At 39.8% G+C, this 20,273-nt stretch overlaps 1 protein-coding gene across 2 annotated transcripts in view; it reads right to left on the bottom strand.

Annotated features, from left to right (window-relative positions):
- MACROD2 (mono-ADP ribosylhydrolase 2) overlaps window positions 1–20,273 on the bottom strand; it is a 1,236,128-nt gene that overhangs the window by 845,786 nt on the left and 370,069 nt on the right. For both annotated transcript variants that reach the window (XM_038750842.1, XM_038750843.1), the window contains exon 5: window positions 14,040–14,156. In XM_038750842.1, coding sequence (XP_038606770.1) covers window positions 14,040–14,156 — 117 coding nt within the window. The remainder of the gene's footprint in view (window positions 1–14,039; window positions 14,157–20,273) is intronic.

Here is a 20,273-nt window from a genome sequence, read left to right as displayed (position 1 = left end):
CTTTTGTTTTTTGATAACGTAAAAACAAGCTTTTTTTAAATTTGTTCTTTGCATTTTTTAAAAAAGAAAGGCTTTTGTATTTATTCATCCATTAAGTAAAATGCATTGTAGGAAGAAAATTAATCAACTCTGGACAAGAAAGAATGGTAAAATGAAGTTCCTGTACAGATGGGCAATCCCGTAAGAACATAGTTTTATTAATTGTGAAACACTCAGAAGTTGAGATAACACCATGAACATTCAAAAAATAAACATCTTCTCCTCAATGGGGAATATATTGCTTTAGTACACTCCTTAATAAAAGTTCTAGCTGCAAGAAATGTATTTCATTTGACAGCTCAATTCATATGTCTTATATGTACATTTCATATTTTTCAAAGCCCAAATCAGTACAAAAAAATCGAAGGAAAGGTCTTTTAGTGGAACAGGCAAGCCAAGCAGTGTGGCTCAGTGGAAAGAGCATGGGATTGGGAGTGAAATGGTCATGGGTTCTAATCCCGGCTTGTCATCCTAATCCCACACACACTTGTCAGCTGTGTGACTTTGGGCAAGTCACTTAACTTCTCTGAGCCTCAGTTCCCTCATCTGTAAAATGGGAATTAAGACTGTGAGCCCCATATGGGACAACCTGATCACCTTGTATCCACCCAGCACTTAGAACAGTGCTTCACACATAGTAAGCGCTTAACAAATGCCATCATTATTATCCCCAAGTAAACTGCATTTGTGCACCATGCCCCCAGAATACTACGCAATTATTGAACCCACCAGAAGGTTTTTTTCAGGCATACTGAGAAAAGGTTTGAAGAACATATGCTCCCAGGACATGTAGCAGGACATATTTTTTCTGACTTCAAAAATAAATGAATTGCTGAAGTAAATATTAACAAACAGAACTTTAAATGAGCTTTCTGCTGAACATAATCTTTAAAATTGATATTCTGAATGTGTCCCACCAACTCTGAAACAGTAAATTCTGTAGCTACACAATTTCATATGACACCAGACCTTTGACACAAATTGAATCCCAAGATCTTTCACAACTTAGAGAGACAAGGAACATATTGTTTGAATTCTGTATATCACAAGAAGAGTTCAAGGGGTAGTTATTGTCTTACATGATTTTTAGCATAAATAATTTCAGCTATACCGTAAAAAATAAAACCAGGGAAAAATCTTTTTAATACTTGAGTCTGTAGAAAAATGGGGGAACAAAAAGAGATCTGACTTCAGTGTAAAAACAGACTTCATTTTAAAATTCTCACTTGCTCTCTCTCACTCTTCCCTCCACTTAAAGTTTTGCATGAGCTCAATTCATATCTGGCGGAGGGTGGAGGAGGGAGATTCCGCATCAACATTCTTCAAATACTATTACACTACTTTCTTCTCTATCCAAAATGATGACGGACTCGAGAAAGTTTTAGAAACTGAGACCTTTCCATTCATTTAGACACAAAACAAATAAAAAATTACCCATGCATCCTCATCCCCTGGGATCCTCTTGCTGGAAAACAAGCTGTAAAATTTTATGGTTTCCAAGGAAATCTTTCTAAAACATCCAAAGTTTAACCCTGACGAAGCAATCAGAAATGCCTTCCAGCAATGCCTTCATTTCTAAAACATTTAGAGCAGAAATTTGAAGTCAGTTGCTGAAAAGACATACAATGTATTTAAAAACAGTAGCAGTATCACTGCATTTAATCGTATATGATGTATAAAAAGTTAAAATCAGACATATTAAGCAGCTTCAAAAATGTTCCAAATATGTGGTAAAGCATGCAGTTATCAATCCATTTGTTTCTGGTTAGCTGCAGATAGCTTCACTCTCATCTCCACCAAAAGCTTGTTTGTGCTGCTGCATGTCTTTCTCCTTTTGTTAAGTTTAAATGTGTTAAAAAGTTTAGAGTTTTGAAGGATTAAAAAGAATAAATAAGGCAAGCATAGGGCTGGTAGGGGGAAAAAGAAGACATCTACAGTTACAATTTCTGAATTTAGGTCACTTCCTTGACCTGCTTTTGACCAGCTAACTCAGCTGAGTTATAGGCAGAACCAACCTAACATATGCTGGACTGAACAGGAGTTTCCTGTGAACATAAACTACAAAAAAGATCCTTTTCTGGGTATCAGCTTAAACATTGACAATTTTAATTGCATTAATGACTACAACCCTGTATGTTTTTGAATCCTGGCTTTACAAGCAGATTACATCACATGCCAGTTAAATCCTTCAGCTGCTTACTTACCGACACAGCTGCAAAACCGAGAAAAAATAAAGATGGGAAAAGAAGTGGAATAGCAAGATCAGGGTGAAAGCTATGGAATAGGGCTGATAAAGGGGTATCTCTCTTTTTTAAACACGCTTCAGAGTCATACTGGGGCATGTGCCACGGAACGGAGAGGCAGAAACTGAAATGAGACTGGAAGTTCATTTCATTCCTGTATTATTTCAATGCATTCTTCTTTCGCTCACAACCTCATGGAATTTTCTAATCTCCTCCTGATACACATCGACAACATGGTATTCAGTGGAATAATGAAGTATGGAGGGCAGGTGTTCAGGCTGTCTGGAATGAGGCAGAGAATGAGATTCAAAGTTCCAGCTACTCAGCATGAGGGAGATCAGCTAAAATAGGCTGTTGGGGTGGTTTGGGGGAGGAGAAGAAGACACACGCCTCATGGCTTCCTGGCACAAAACCAGGGACTCCTTTTACTTCTTTTCAGCCTCCAGATAGGCCAGAATCAACCCCTCTAGGGACCTTGCCCAGAGGAAGAAAAGCCATGTGATTCCAACAGGTCCACTTGACAGGCCAGCTATGGGGAATGCCCAGAGATTACAGTTGGGAATAATGCTATTCTGGGTAAAGGAGGACAAGATGATTCAAACCAGCTGGGGGTGGGGGTGAAATATAAGGGGCTGCACTTTGGTCATCTGGCAGAGGCAGAGTGTGGATCAGGGTATGCATAAAGTCCATCCTGCTGGAGATATAATTGAGTGGCTAAGAGGAAATTGTTATTTGTATTGCATTTTTTTTATTTCATTTATATAAGGAACAAAATTATTGTTGGTTTCTCTGAACACTTGGGTCAAGCAAGGATGAGGCCCACAAAGGAGAAGGGATTTACACATATAATTAACAGCAAAGGGTGGTTTATAGAGTGGGCAGGCATTCTGTGAAACTTTACTCAGGTGAAAACAATATTTGGCTAAGCATTCTGAACGAAAATACCAAACAGTGTAGTAACTAACTCCAAAATTGCTCAGTACTTCACAGCACACAATGGTATCCAACCCAGAGGATTCAGGAGATGGCTGGAGGTAGTACAAGGGCAAGGGGAATTTGTGAAGATGTCAAGCTCTGTGTCCTCCACTCTGCCTGAGGTTGGGGACTTCACAGTTTCACTGGGGCAAAGGAAAAGAGCTCTGGCTATAGCCCTACCTCCAAACTCAGCCTGAGATGTGGACCGCAAGTATCCATGTTTGCATTGGTTATACGCAAGAATTTACATTCATTAATTATCTGAATAAGATAAGTATAGCAATTTTAGATGCTCCCAAGACCACTAGGGTGACAGCTAGTGAAAGCTCAAAAATCTCCAGTAGCTACCAATCAACCTACACATCAGGCAAAAACTCCTCACCCTCGGCTTCAAGGCTCTCCATCACCTCGCCCCCTCCTACCTCACCTCCCTTCTCTCCTTCTACAGCCCAGCCCGCACCCTCCGCTCCTCCGCCGCTAATCTCCTCACTGTGCCTCGTTCTCACCTGTCCCGCGTCGACCCCCAGCCCACGTCCTCCCCCTGGCCTGGAATGCCCTCCCTCCACACATCCGCCAAGCAAGCTCTCTTCCTCCCTTCAAAGCCCTACTGAGAGCTCACCTCCTCCAGGAGGCCTTCCCAGACTGAGCCCCCTCCTTCCTCTCCCCCTCCCCACCTTGCCTCCTTCCCCTCCCCACAGCACCTGTATATATGTATATATGTTTCTACATATTTATTACTCTATTTTACTTGTACATATTCATTCTATTTATTTTATTTGGTTTATATGTTTTGTTTTGTTGTCTGTCTCCCCCTTCTAGACTGTGAGCCCGCTGTTGGGTAGGGACCGTTTCTCTATGTTGCAAACTTGTACTTCCCAAGTGCTTGGTACAGTGCTCTGCACATAGTAAGCGCTCAATAAATATGACTGAATGAATGAAAGCTGTAAAGCTCGACAAAGGCTAACCCAAAAGAGAAATGATCACTTGGGAAAGGTACTAGGTGGAAGGAAGACCTTGAACCTCTGAAGAAGAAAGTTATAATTAGTATCCTTATTTTCTCCAGTAATTATCAATAGAAAAATCAACTTCCTGAGCAGACTACCCTCTAGAGCAGGTTTGCATTTTTAAAATAAATAAAAGTACCACGATACTGTCAGAAAGTATGAAATGAATCACTTAGGGGCTGCTTTCAAAACAATAGCCATATAGGTACTGAGCGAACAAGAAGACTTTTTGAAAAAGGGTAATACATTTTTAAAAGGCTGTGTATGTCGGGTTTGTGGTTTTGAGGTTTTTTAGAACAATTATGGGTGAATATGATACTTCAAAATACAGAGAATAAACAGACCATGAAGGCAACTTTCAGTGATATATATCTAAGCAGCAGGAAACGGGTCTGTTCTTAATACTGGGAACAGATCAACTCTGAAGGAATCACTGGGCATTCATTTTAGATAACAAAGAATAATAATGTTGAAGAAATGTGTCCCACCAGGAACCCACAGTTGAAACATTCATCTTATGGAGACATCATTTGAAATCCGAGAGGGACAAGCAGACCTCTGAAAGTGTTTGGACAATTCTGAAGTGGCAATTTAGCTGCACTCTGGCAAACATGTTCACTTTTTCCCCTTCAAGGTACTTTGTTTTCCTGCACACCTGAGAAAGGACATCTGTTTCCATCCAACTAAAATATGAAAATCCCTTCATGCCACAGTGTAACTACAAGTTGTTCTCAGTGGGAACAAGAGTGAAATCTTGTGTATGCCTATGGAATTTCAGTAGGGACTCCTTTTGAATCCATAAACCACACTCTTGAAAACGTATCCTTGAGGTAACTGCAATAGGACTTGGTCCTTTGGGAAAATTTTGATGAAGCTCCTTCTACAATCTGGACTCTGTAAATTGAAAACAAATTAGGCTGCCTAAAAGATTTGACCAAGACTCACAGGATCCTCCACATTAGCATGATCAGTCAGCCAAATCAGAATTCTAGGGGGCCTATCCCTTTACTCTAGTAGTATAAAGCAGGCCTCTCTAGTGCACCTGGTCTTATTCAACTCACTCTATGCTGTCATATCTGAGGATGTGAGAAGAAACCTGGAAGTCTCAGGCCAAGAGATGTACAATGAATTCACTGGGAAACGATCAACTGAAGAGGCTAAGGGTATTATTAGAAGTCTTGGATTCAGTTATCTAGAAGTTACTGCATGGTGATGATTGTGTGCTAGAAGCTGCAGCCCATAAACTACAGATGAAAAACATCTTAGTCACTGCTACACTAGGGTAAGCAGCACGAAAATGGAGGTTATGGCAATGGTCTTCACTGGAGAACCCCTACTGACAGTGAATAATTATCATCTGCAACTGGACGCTAACATACACCAAATTATGCTATCCAGAGATTACACGAGCCAATGATGCATGAATGGACGAAGCAGTAGAAAACTCAATCAAGGCCAGTGGGTCCTGGGAGACAGACAGTATTTGGTGCTAATAGGACAGCAAGCTTCCAACCAAACTGTAGTTCTACCAAGTGACAGTGGTGTCCAACTTTCTAAATGGCTGTGAACCCTGTACCTACCGCAGGAGGGATGGACATACAACTGGCTGAACATTTTGATCAGTAATACCTCTGATCTATACTCATCATCAAATGGCAAGTTAGGGCCACGGTAGTTGACCTGTAATTCATTTAGTTCACTAAGCAGTAGGGCAATGTTCCAAGCAACACCGCTTCAATGGGTGACCGTGTTAGCGCTGATTCTGTCGTACTATATTCTCCCAGACACTTAGCAGAATGCTTTGACTGTAAGTTCTTTGTGGGCAGGGAATGTGAATGTTATATTGTTGTCTCCCAAGCGCTTAGTACAGTGTTCTGCACACAGTAAGCACAACAGATACAAATGATGCTCTGCATACAGGAGGTGCTCAATAAACACCATTGGTTGGTTAATTGACTGGATGGTAGTAGGCTTAAAGAGAAATTACGAGACAAATCAAAAGATTGTAATGCACTGCACCTATGATTACACAATGTGAGCAGCAATATATATCTAAATCATACCTCAATGAAACGAAGAGTGAATGATCCTTCTATAATGCCTACCATGGGCACTGGGAGAATTAAGCCTGCAAAATATTTGGGAAACACTCAGGGATAATGAGTTACTTGGGAAAGCACTTGAGACTACATCATCATTTTAAAAGTAACCCAATATCCCTGTGTCAGAAACACCTTGCTCTCAGGAGGTTTGGCACAAAAGAAACCTTTCTTACGTTAAAAACCATAAACCTATTGTATGGTTCCCTTCTGGTTCTGCAAATTGAACTTTAGGTGATTTGTGTTCTTAGGTGATTTGAGTTCAAATGATCATCATCATGCAGTAGTAATAATGTATGATAGTTTGAATTGCCTATATCATAATTCACCCAAGAAATATTATCTTAATAAGGAAGAAACACCTTAGTCACTTAGTCCTCCAGTATTTCCCCTTGGAGTTAAGCTTTTCCGCTTCCTCCACACACTTATTTTACAATTCCTTTTCATTAAATGAAACTATCCTATCTTAATTTGCTTGGTCTACCCTCAAAGCACACAAAATGACTCAAACCAATCTGATGATTTCAATTTATGATGGGGCCTTCAAATATTCCTCTTTTAAGTCTACAGAATGACTATGCCAGATGAACAGTGACTCCTTTTTCAAACTCAGCAGTAGGTACCACTGAATAAACAAATCCTAAAACTGATTTTTTCCTACTGGGGTAATGTCTGGGTCCCTACCAACTACTACTGGGTACAGCTGGAATTGCTCGTAAACCTCATTTGCATCATTACTCAGAATTGATTTATGTTACTATTCTGTGTTGATTCAGAGGAGAAAGGTCACAGATCATCTCCCCTGCAGTTCTTCTAACATGCCAAATATTAAAGCAAAATAAAACACCTTACCCTAAATAGGTATTTCTGGGACTAATGCCCTGAGAGCACGCATGAATGCCAGTTGCTTTAAAACCAAGTAAAAATCTAACAAGCATGATTATAACTCTGCATTGGGATTCACTTTGTAATTTTATCTATGTTTTTGATTTTTGGGTTTTTTAATGGTATTTGCTAAATGCTTACGATGTGTCAGACACTGTTCCAAGTGCTGGGGTAGAGAAAATGTAATTAGGTCAGACACGGTCCCTGTCCCACATAGGGCTCACAGACTAAATTGGAGAGAGCAGGATTTAATCCTCATTTTACAGATGAGGTAAATGAGGCACAGAGAAGTTAAGTGACTTGCCCAAGGTCAAACATCAAGCAATTGACAGAGCTGGGATTAGCACCTAGGTCCTTTGTCTCCCAGATCCGGGATCTAGGCACTTCATGAAAATAAATGAATATGTATGCACGGCAAGTTCAAGGAAATGTCCTCACAGCAATTTCCTCCTTGTCATCATTGTCAAGCCTAGAGAGGCTTCCACTGGAGTTCTTATGTCCGCAGGGCACATCCTGATGGCCAGGACCATGTCTACTAACTCTATTGTACTGTACCAAATGGCTTAGTGCTGTGCTATGCACAGAGTAAATACTCAGTAAATACTATTGATTTACTGACTATGTCATGTTCTCACATACATCACCCCAGGAGAAAAGCCATGCCCCTCCACGTGGTCCAGATCACTCTTTGAATCTTTGGGATCCACTTGGCAACAAAGAAGGCCAGTCACACAGTAAGCACTCGACTGATTCTACTGAAGGATACACTAGAAGTCTGAGAAAAGTAATGCACTTGCCAGAGTACTATACCTAACCTTCTCAACCATAGGAGCCAGCCCAATAAGTAGAAAAATAGTGCTATTTTCACAAGTTGACCTTGTGGTTGAGTTATTGGCCTTGGGTTTGGAAGATCTGAGTTCCATTTCTGAATGACCCATGACATTTCTGAATGTTCATTTGTGACTGTTTTCAGTCACTAGATCTATATTAGTACTGAATATGAGTACTGTCATTTCACATTTTAGGGTACCACTCATAGCTGTGGAACCTTATCAACAAGTGATGATGTGGCTACAAAGACTTTTCCAAAACTGACAATCCTTTCTACACCTAAACATTTTTTGTGGAGATGCTTGAGGAGGTTGCAGCTGGCAGCACCTCTTCGCAGGGGAACTGTACTACAGGGCATTGAGGTTTCATGAGTTGACATTTGAAATTTTCTCTGATCCCTTTGAGAGAGGTAGCATAGTAGTATTAGTATTATTTTTTAAACAATTATTCTCTTATTATGGTATCTGGGTAATGAAATTGGCTACTCTGAATGCAAATGCATTGCTTTGTGCTGAATGTCATCTTGGGGTTTCTCTAAAACAATTACTAATGAATACTGTTTTGAATTTGTCCTCCAAATTTGCTACTATGATTAGATCCTAAAAACTAAGAAACAATGTTCCATGATTAAATGGATCTAGAGACATTTTACTTGTACTTCAAGTGTTCACCTTGAGAGTTTCTGGCTCCTAAATTCTAAAAATAGAGCTCAAGCTTGGCTGTAATCTGTTGCTCAAATCCTTAGAGTATTGGCAGTCCATAAGTACTTTTCATTGAATGTTTTATTTTGAGGACTATACTAACTGCTTAGGAAAATCAAGTTAGTAGACGATCTCTGCTCTCAAGGAGCTTACAGTGAAGCAGGGGAGACAGATACTAAAATGAATTATAGAAGGAGTAAGTACCCAAGTTTAAAAAAAAGTAGGTAAATTCTGTTGTGTGGAGGAAGTAGGGTTTCTAAATGCTTAGCGGGTGAGGGGCTCTTTGTGGGCAAGGAACATTTCTATTGAGTCTGTTATACTGTACTCTCCCAAGTGCCTAGTACAGTGCTCTGCATGCAGTAAGTCCTCAATTAATATGATTGACTGATTGGCTCAAGTGCATAGGTGATGCAGTAACAGGTGGGAAATAGGATGGGGTGACGAGAGATTAGTCAGGAAATGCTTTCCAAAGTTGATATAGTTTATTGTAATATCTCAGAGAGCTGCTTTCGCAGTTATTCTCTTAGCTCACCAAGCACAAGAAACCACACTATCTTAAGTATTATAGAAAATAGGGCACCATGCCCATTGTAGTTCACTGATTAGGTGTTCATGATTTCCTGGGTGGAATGTTAAATACTTGTACTTGAACTCACTCACCAAACTGCTATATGTGTGAAATGAATTCTACGTACGGAAAAAGTGTTAAAATTTCTTGCAACTATGCAGCAGCTCTCCTGTTCCGAACTATATGAAAATACATCAGTCTTTCCCTTGAACAGGTTTAACTTCAAGCTGTTTTCAGAAAAATATGGCCTAATGATGTAAAAAAGAGCATCCACCGAACAGGTGCCAAATTACATAAAACACTGTTCCACCCAGTTCATAAATTATCTAAAATCATTCCCTCAGCTCTGTGACCACTGTGAAATACTGGCGCACACTCTTCCAGATAGTAAGATTGCTTGTTTAAAGAATGATGGGATGTCCCTGTGCCATAACAAATTATTTTCATTGGCCTGAACACTGAAAAATCCTGGGAGTTAGCATTTGACCAATCTCAATGACTTACAGTACAGGCTATCTGGACAGTTACTGAAGTGCAAGGAAATTTTAAACAGACTAATTGAGCAAGCAAGAAAAGACAATCCCAATATTGCTGAATCAACAGACAATATCATCTTCCAAACAAATTGCTGATGCATGAAAATATCATCACTGTATATGTAGCTGGATGACTGACCTAAGTACCCCTATTCTGGTAAAGCTTCTGTCACAGAAGACACAAAGGAACTACATTCTACTATCAAACTGTCTTGTAATTATCAACTGTAGAAGGAAAAATGGTCCAAACAGCGTGTACTGAGCTCTGCAGTGACTGAGCACTAAAAACCATAACTGGGGGTTGTTGATGATTTCCAAATGATGACAAGCTGATGAGCAATAAAAGCATATTTATTTTCCCTCTCTTTATAAAGGGAAGTAAGAGGACCTGAGCTCTAATTCTGGCTTTGCCACTTGTCTGTTGTGTGTACATGGTCAAGTCACTTAACTTCCCTGTGCCTCAGTGAGCTCATCTGTAAAATGGGGACTAAGACTTTGAGCCCCATGAAGGACATGGGCTGTGTCCAATATGATTATTTTGCATAGACCCCAGCACTTAGTACAGTGCCTGGCTGTAATAAAATATCATTTTTCAGTGGAAAAAAAGAAACAAATTCATTTTAACACAAACAGAATTTAAAGATACAAGAGCCAGAATAATTGATCTTTCTATTGATTTCTCATAAGGTTGCCAAAACATCTACTTGCCTCTATATGCTTAGCTACTTTTCTCTTTAAGGCAAAGGGAGGATCAGAAGTAGTTGCTCCACCACGTAGTGAGGTGCCTTACTGAAAGCCTGGAATGTGCCAACACCCCTGGTCCTAGTGCCAACTCAAATATCCAGTCTGATTCTAGGCTGGTCCAGGGGCCTGGAGAGCTGCTCTGAACTGGAAAATTCATTCTCTGGGCCTCAGTTACTTCATCTGTAAAAATGGGGATTAAGACTGTGAGCCCCCCGTGGGACAACGTGATCACATTGTATCCCCCCAGTGCTTAGAACAGTGCTTTGCACATAGTAAGCGCTTAACAAATGCCATCATCATCATAAATAAATAATAAATAAATAAATAAAAAATAAATTATTCATCAATAAATCATGGCGTAGTGGATAGAACACGGGCCTGGGACTCAGAAGGTCATGGGTTCTAATCCCAGCTCCACCACATGTCTGTTATGTGACCTTGGACAAGTCACTTTACTTTTCAAGGCCCTACTGAGAGCTCACCTCCTCCAGGAGGCCTTCCCAGACTGAGCCCTTTCCTTCCTCTCCCCCTCGTCCCCCTTTCCATTCCCCCATCTTACCTCCTTCCCTTCCCCACAGCACCTGTATATAAGTATATATGCTTGTACATATTTATTATTCTATTTATTTATTCATTTTACTTGTACATATCTATTCTATTTATTTTATTTTGTTAGTATGTTTGGTTTTGTTCTCTGTCTCCCCCTTTTAGACTGTGAGCCCACTGTTGGGTAGGGACTGTCTCTATATGTTGCCAACTTGTACTTCCCAAGCGCTTAGTACAGTGCTCTGCACACAGTAAGCGCTCAATAAATACTGATGATGATGATGAAAATCTAAATTTTGACCTGTACTCTCCCAGCTTCTAATAAGCTCCCTGGGCCGTCAGACCAGTTCATGATCAAACTAGACCATTTTAGGGAGTTTCATATCTGACGATGTCATAAGAATGGAGAGCATCCAATTGTCCAGCATTCCCTTAACCAATTCCATATGAGAAGGAAGGGAGAGGAAGAGGATCAGGGGAAGGAAGAAGTGGAACAAGAGGGCTATCAGGTGCCCCAAGAGGAAATAAGTAAATAGTAGGTTTTCAATTAGAAGATTCTTGGTTGGGGTACACTTAGATACCCTTAAATATATACATTTTTCTATTGGCTAGATATAGAGAGAAAATAGCTGGACCACATTTTTTATACTTTGTTCCTTACCTCTAAAATATATATATATATATATGTACACACACACACACACACACACACACACACATTAAATACATATGTATTTAAAGAAAAGTGTAAAAGGCTCAAAATGTGGGTTTAAAAAAATGTTTTTACGGCATTTGTTTAGTGCTTACTATGTGCCAGGCACCGTACTAAGCGCTGCAAAAGATACAAGCTAATCAGGTTGGACACAGTCCATGTCCCAAATGGATCTCACAATCTTAATCCCCACTTTACTTCATTTCTCTGTGCCTAAATTCCCTCATCTCAAAGGTTGGGATTCAATATCAGTTCTCACTCGCTTCTGGACTGTGAGCCCCATGTGGGACAAAAACTGGATCTGATGATTATCTTTATATCTCCCCCAGCACTTAATACAGTGCTTGGCACAGAGGAAGCACTTAAATACCACAATTATTAATACATTCAGATTATGTCTTAAAATTCTCCTATTTGAAGAATTTGCCATGGGAGATGATGCTGCACATTCATACTATTAGGAAATTTTTAAGCAAAATGATTTCTATTTCTAAATAATTACTGACTTTAATGACAAAATTGAAAAAGAATATACTGGCCTCTATGATACCACATTCCAAAAAGGAAGACAAAACACTGGAATGATCAAGAGATGTTTCTTTACAAAATGAGAAGCTAGATTCTGTGTAAGGGAAATTTACTTCGCTACTGAAAAGATAAATCAAGGTGTAAAGACCCAGACAATGAATATCAAGGAAGGACAAATCTCTCAAAGAAATGGAAAGGGAAAGATAATCTTAAGGGAAAGATAGAGTTATGTAGAATTCATAATTTCACCAGCATTGTGCCTAAGTATAACAGCATTCGCCGTCGGCAATCCAGAAAGTAGTAGAACGAAAACTTAAATGAAAACAATGCTTTCATTGTATCTTACTAGATCAATTGTGCATGTCCCTTGAAAGTAACCACATTTAAAAATAAAGTATCTGCCACATTTGACAGACCATCTATTCACCTCCAACTCCTCACAGAAATACAGTTTTTTCCCTCAACTTGCCTATTTATAATCAGATAAATTATTTTGCAGATCAGGTTTTATTGGTTCCTGACAGGAGTATTTTACCAGACAGAAAATAGCTTTGCTTTTATAAAAAATGTGTTTATAGGCCTAGGCTAAAACAATTCTATTCAGCAGATTGATAGGATTATAGTTTGGCCCTCACTGGATTGTCCAGTGTTCAAGCACGGTAAAAGGCTCCTTCCATAGCTCACTGCTCTAAAAAATCCTAAAGATGACCTGTCAAAAGAACTTTACCTTTTCCACAATCCCTATGCATGATGTTTTTATTTTTCCCTTTGTTGGCTAAAAGCCTAAGCAACCAAATCGACTAAATGCTATATTTCTTCCTATTTAAATGTAATGGAAACTTTGACCATCACATGTTCGAGGAGCAAGCACATTTTAGAACTGACAACCACATTCCGCTGGCTTTTGCTGAAAGTCAAAATGTAATAGATGCCTGTGTGGTAATTGCCAATCAGCCCTTACACAGCAGCTGAAATCACAGTATATCACTTTGATCTCTTTAAATCTAAGCAAATCCACAACCTAGAAACCTATATAAGGAATAAGAAAATTGGCATGATTTCCAGAAACTGTCTCTATTACAATATACATTTTGTTCATTCTTTAATATTTTCCAGTTTCAGAGAAGTCCTATTATGTCCCTAGAAAAAAAAACTATTATCCATAGTGATAAAGGAAAAAAAAAACCACCACCACCACAAGATTCTGTATATGCAAAACACATTTTCATTAGGCAAGAGAGGTGAAACCAGTTTTAAAATATGAATGTAAAGGGATTTAATTATAAACCAGAAGCAGCATTGCCTGGTGAATACAGCCCGGGCCTGCGAGTCAGAAGGACCTGGGTTCCAATCCCAGCTCTGCTGTGTGACCTTGGGCAAGTCACTTCACTTACCTGTGCCTCAGTTAACTCATCGGGGATGAAGACTCTTAGTCCCATGTAGGACACAGATTGGTTACCTTGAATCTACTCCAGCACTTAGGATGGTGCCTGGCACAAAATAAATGCTTAATAAAATACCACAGAAAAACTCTACAAGGACATCATTATATTTTCAATTATACTTCTGGAAAATGCAAGTGAATTTCAATTGTAATGTTAAAAGAGTGCATGAAAATATGTACTCACATTTTGCAGGTAGGTCATAGCCACAGGTGATTTTTGCTTGCCCAGTCTCACAGCCATTCAGGTTTCGACATTCAGCTACTAGACACGGCCCAGCTGCTCTATGTATACAGCCATCAACTGGGGAAGAAGACCATTACAACTGTTACAACTCCTGCAAAATTAACACATTCACTCAGGAATCATTATTGTATTTATGGTATCTTTTATGTGCTTAGTATGTGCTGGGCACTGTACTAAATGCTGAAACAGATACAAGTTAATTAGGTTGGACACAGTCCTGGTCCCACATGAGGCTCACAGTCATAATTCCCATTTTACAGATGAGGGAACTGAGGCACAGAGAAGTTAAGTGACTTGCCTATGGTCACCCAGCGGAAAAGTGGTGGAGCCATGATTAGAACCAAGGTCCTTCTGACACCCAGGTCCATACTCTAGCCACTAAACCATGCTTCAAAGGAAGTTACGCACTCCCAAATAGGTTATGTTAGCAACCAATACAAATGTATAAACATGGCAGAGGCAAAATATGGTCCACAGGCTAAATCAGGCCCACTAAGTGATTTAATTCGGTCCAGGGGTTGCCCTGGCACCCATTAAATGCTTCTCCACAGGCCAACTCCTAGCTTGCTCTGACTCCATTATGGAATGGAATGCCATTTTCCCTTTCCAAGAAGGCCCAGATATCAGTGTGGCCTAGGGGATGGAGGATGGGCCTGCGAGTGAGAAGGCTCTGGGTTCTAATCCCAGCTCCACCACTTGTCTGCTGTGTGAACTTAAATCACTCAATTTTTCTGTGACTCAGTAACCTCATTTGTAAAATGGGGATTAAGACCGTGAGCCCCACGTGGAACATGGACTGTGTCCAAACTGATTAGCTCGTATCTACCCCAGAGCTTAGTGCGGAGACTGGCACATAATAAGCGTTTAACAAATACCACTGAAAAAAACAGCTCAGGGTTCACTCATCATCATCATCCATGGTATCTTTTAGACTGTGAGCCCACTGTTGGGTAGGGACTGTCTCTATATGTTGCCAACTTGTACTTCCCAAGCGCTTAGTAAAGTGTTCTGCACACAGTAAGCACTCAATAAATACGAGTGATTGATTGATTGATTGATCTACTGAGTGCTTACTTTTGGCAGGACACTGTTCTCAGTGCTTGGGAGAGTACAATACAACACAGTTGGTAGACCTGCTCTCTGCCTACAACAAGCTTACAATCTTAGAGATGTTCAATTGGAGTGACTAACCATATCTTACTCTCAGCAAGCAGCAAAGTACCTCTGTGCTTTGAAAGCCTCTCCAACTCCAGCCAGAGATCAATATCCTATCCCCCATCCTGCTCTTTTCACCAGAAATGTGTGTTCCATCATCGCATTAGTTCATTAGCTGGCTCACAATAATTGCCCACCCATGATCTGAAAAAAAACCCCAATACAAATAACCACAAAAGTTACATATGTACTCTGATTAAGGAAAATGAAGGTAATTTTTTATATCAGTAAAATTAGTTACATATTTCGCTGACTTTATCAATAGGGATAGTTTGCATAGAAATATTTCAAACAGCTTAGCTGAATACGCAAATTTAAGTTTGTTAGTTCCCTGAAATTTTACAGTAAAAACATTCATTCTAAATAAATGCAATGCACATTTTTCAACCCTAAACAGTAACTTTTCCTCATCTCCCACTCCCTTCTGTGTCACTCTGCCTTACTCCCTTTTCTTACTCCCTCCCAGCCCCACAGCAATTATGTACATAAATGTAATTTTATTTGTCTTGATGTGTATGTCTCCCTGCCACTAGACTGTAAACTCAGTGTGGGCAGAGAATGTGACTGTTTATTGTTGTATTGTATTCTCCCAAGTGCCTAGTACAGTGCTCTGAGCACAGTAAGCACTCAATAAATACGATTGAATGAATGAATAAAAAAGTACTAGGAGCAAACCCCTACCATTAACTGACTAATTTAGGGAATTAAGACAGATTCTATGCAATGTTTTCAAGTGCCATTTTGGTTTTATGTCAGGTAAAGTGACTGCCTTGCTGAGTTCAACACTGATTTTGACACTCATTTCAAAATTTTCTAACATAAGGTATGTAAATGCAGAATAAATATTTTATTGTCCCTGATAAAGACAGCCACAGAAAAAAATCCAGAAGCCGCAACAAAAATCATACAAGTCTAAAAATGCAGCTATCCATTTTTTGAAACGAAAGTCATGGAAAAAATAGCACAGAATTAGGAAAGATTAATTGGAGACATGTATAATGACATCAAGTCATTAAGATCAAATGCTTATTAAACGACTCGCCATGTAAGCATCTTCGGGTATTTGTTTTTGTTTTTATTGTTTTTATTGAGCACTGACTATGTGCAGAGCACTGTACTAAGCATTTGGGAGAGTACAATATGACAGAATTGGTAGACATCCCTGCTTACACTAATTTTCACTTCTTTTGTTTGTTTATTCAATTGTACATTCAAGAACACACTTTGATGTTGTTGTCTGACCTCACCCTCAAATTACAATGTAAGTATCTCACTTTGTTTTGTACCTCCCAATGCACTTACCCATCATGTGTTCAAAAAATACTATTGCTCCTATTTTCACATTGTTAAAGTGTTTTTAATATATACTTGTATGGCTCCCTGTCCTCTTCTAATAGCCTCAGCTCTTCTCTTTCAAGCCCAGTCTCTCCATGTTCAGTTCAGTTCTATTAAAGCCTGTCTCCACCGCTAGACTGTAAGTTCACTACAGGCAGGGAACATTTCTGTTAATTCTCTTGTATTATACTCTCCCAAGTGCTTAGAACAGTGCTCTGCATATAGTAAGTGCTCAGTAAATACCATCGATGGGTTGGGGATAAAAGTTGCTCCTGCATGCCCTCAGACGTTTTCGCCTTCCCTCCTGCAACCAAAAGTCTCTGATCCTGGAATGTTCTGTGCATGCTGAATTGGGGATACATTTTCTTGGTATCCCCTACACCATATATCCAAGCCATAGTACCTCCCCGAACTCCGGCACTCACTCTTCTCTGCAACATCGAAGAGACCCCCTCCTGTCCTGCCTTCTACCAGCCTGGCTGGGGAGAGAGAAGCAGCCTCAGTTTCCCTTTAGCACTACCAGAGACCAGTCACCCTGCTTCCACTTCCACTGGTGCTAACTCTCCTATAATATAAAAAATTATGGTATTGTTAAGAACTTATTATGTGCTGGACCCTGTACAAAGTGCTGGGGTGGATACAAGCAAGAGTTCTGTGGGATTAGAATTTAAGATGCTCCTCTGAATCCCAACCATGATATTTCAGGAAGAGTGTTTTTGGTACAAATTCCCTCCCCATATCAGGATTTGGAGGTAGATACTATCTTTGGCATTGCTTGTAAACAGTCCCTAGCCCAAAAAGTGCTAGGAGGGTGATGGTTAACTAAAGAAGGCTCTGTACTCCTCAACAAACTTCCTCTAGTCACCTAACAAATACTGACTTCTACCCTTAGAATATCACGCAAGACCATCTGTTCATGTATACTATTTATAAGAGATAGAGCTTGAAAGACGGTGAGATGGGAATAGGAGTCAAAACTTTGCCTAGAGAGAATTGAGGGGTGGGAGAGCTTCTGACAACATATTATTGAGCATTTTTAGTTAGAGCATTCATCCAAATGAGGGCAACTTGATACGTGTGAATGCCTTAAAAATCACTTAAAGATAGACTAGGCAGTTACTGAAATTGCATCAACCACTTCCTGGAGAGTTGGGTTGTATTGCCCTGCCTCTCCGCATTCTTCAGAGTAAGCTCTTGTAGAAATCAGAAATTAGTAATTACAAGAAATGGGATGAGGATGAGAAGATGTTAGTCACAAACTTTAATGAAAAATGTTCTCCCACTGCTAAATTACAAAATTGAAAAGAAACCAAACATTCAGTGTGGGCCAATTATAAGCAAAATTTAAAAAACGATCAATCCAAGCAAATATTTTGAAGAGCCTCGAGCAACATTTAAGAGTCCAAAATTCTCATTTTTCAAATATTTGGACTTAAAAAGTTTCATAAACAGAAATTTTGGACAGCTTTACAATTATCACAACATGCCTTTCCTGGCATGGAGAAGCAGCATGGCCTAGTGGAAAAGCACGGGCTTGGGAGTCAGAGGGCCTGTGTTCTAATTTTGGCTCTGCCACTGGTCTGCTGTGTGACCTTGGGCAAGTCACTTCATTTCTCTGTGTCTCAGTTACCTCATCTGTAACATGGGGATAAAGACCGTGAACATGGACTGTGTCCAACCTGATTATCTCTGTGTCTACCCCAGGGCTGAGTACACTGTCTGGCACATAATAATCTGGTCATCCCCCCATCTTACCTCCTTCCCTTCCCCACAGCACCTGTATATATGTATATATGTTTGTACATATTTATTACTCTATTTATTTATTTTACTTGTCCATATCTATTCTATTTTATTTTGTTAGTATGTTTGGTTTTGTTCTCTGTCTCCCCCTTTTAGACTGTGAGCCCACTGTTGGGTAGGGGCTGTATATGTTGCCAATTTGTACTTCCCAAGCGCTTAGTACAGTTCTCTGCACATAGTAAGTGCTCAATAAATACGACTGATGATGATGATAACCACTTAAGAACCCCCACTCCCTTTGCTTTCTCTCCCTGACCTAAGGAGAGAACCAGTCCCTAGAAGACAGCAGGTTTTCCATACAATAAAAGAGAAAGGGGGCAAGGGAAAGAAGGGTGCTGGAAGGGAGAGGGGGAGAGGGAGAGAGCGAGAGAGAGAAGAGGGAAGAGGGAAGAAAAGAAGAGGAATAGGAAAAGGCAAAAGAGGGAGAAGAAAAGGAGAGGAAGAAATGGAAAGGAGGAGAGAGAAGGGGGACAGAACACAGAAGGAGAAGGAGTGGAGGGAAAGAATGGAAAGATATGGGAACAGAGGTATAGGTGCATGCAGATTGGCCATTGGGGTAAGTTACAGAGAGTCATGTTCACTTACAATCCCAACCATGACCTGCTCAATGGATGACACCAATCAGAGGCAGAACAGGTGTACCAGGGGGCTGAAGGTGAAATTGTGTTAGGTAGACTGAGTTTTCTAAGGAGAAAACAGAGTCTTTCTTTCACAGAAATGTACAGCACTTTACCCTAATCTTGAATTCCCAAAATGAGAAAGACTGTTTCTGAGAGAATTCTCTCAGGATTGTCACAGCAACTTCTTGTGTGTGGAAAAATTGTTCCAACTTAGACCCAATGCCAGCCTTGCAGGTAGACCTTTAGCTGAGCCTAGGAAGTGAAAAAAAAAGCTACACAGAGTTGACTTTGTGCCTTTTGTGAAAACAAATTCCTTTAAGCCTTAAGTGCTCTGAAAAGAAACAACTGAAACTAAGAAAATGCCACGTTTCAATTTAGCTGAAAGCTCTTCCCTAGAGTCTTGGAGCGATAAGATTCCCCCTTACTGCCTCTGGAATAAAGAGGTAATCTGGGGTTGCCTAATACTTGGGCCAATTCTCTCAGAACTAATTTGACTTCCTGGTATTAAATGCCTCATTTGGGAAGATTATTAAGTCTTTCACAGCATTCAGGAATTGTTCAGCACATTCTTGCCTATGAATAATGTGAATGTTATAATTTCTTCTGCATACACCACAACAATACCCTAACTAGCTCAACAGTGACCTAAAAGAGTTAATGATCCCCTCAAAAATGCCTGGAAAAATGTAGACACTGGAAAGATTGGGCTCATTGAAAAAGATGAAGTCCAATCATAAACTGAGAAAAGCAAGGCACTAAGACAGAGACCCAGGACTACCCTAATAAAAAAAGGAATAAGTAGTAGAGAGCAAAATACCCATGGCGAGCTCTTAAAATGATCTAAACTTCTTCAATTCTCAACAGTGAATGCTATTTTTGTCAATAAAAAAGGATAGATCTAGTCAAGGCAGATACTACTTCCAAGTGTACTGAAAATATCAAGAATTATTCTAAACTTTTATGTGGAATCTACAGAAGTAATTTGGGAAATAGGAAACTTATTAGCAAAGGTGTCAGGGTTGTTTTTCACTGAAAAGCTTTTTCAACAAGTGTAAAAGGTGTAAGAGCTGCTAGAAGGCAGGGAAATAGAAAGGATAAGCATAGGGACAAGATTTCATCAGTTTAGCAAGCTTTTGGAGGAAGGCAGTGCCTATCACTGATGCACACTGATCTAACTACTTATACTGCAACCTGATTACTG

The sequence above is a fragment of the Tachyglossus aculeatus genome, chromosome 9, assembly GCF_015852505.1.
Source record: "Tachyglossus aculeatus isolate mTacAcu1 chromosome 9, mTacAcu1.pri, whole genome shotgun sequence".
Lineage (NCBI taxonomy): Eukaryota > Metazoa > Chordata > Mammalia > Monotremata > Tachyglossidae > Tachyglossus > Tachyglossus aculeatus.
This window is presented reverse-complemented; position numbering and strand designations above follow the sequence as displayed.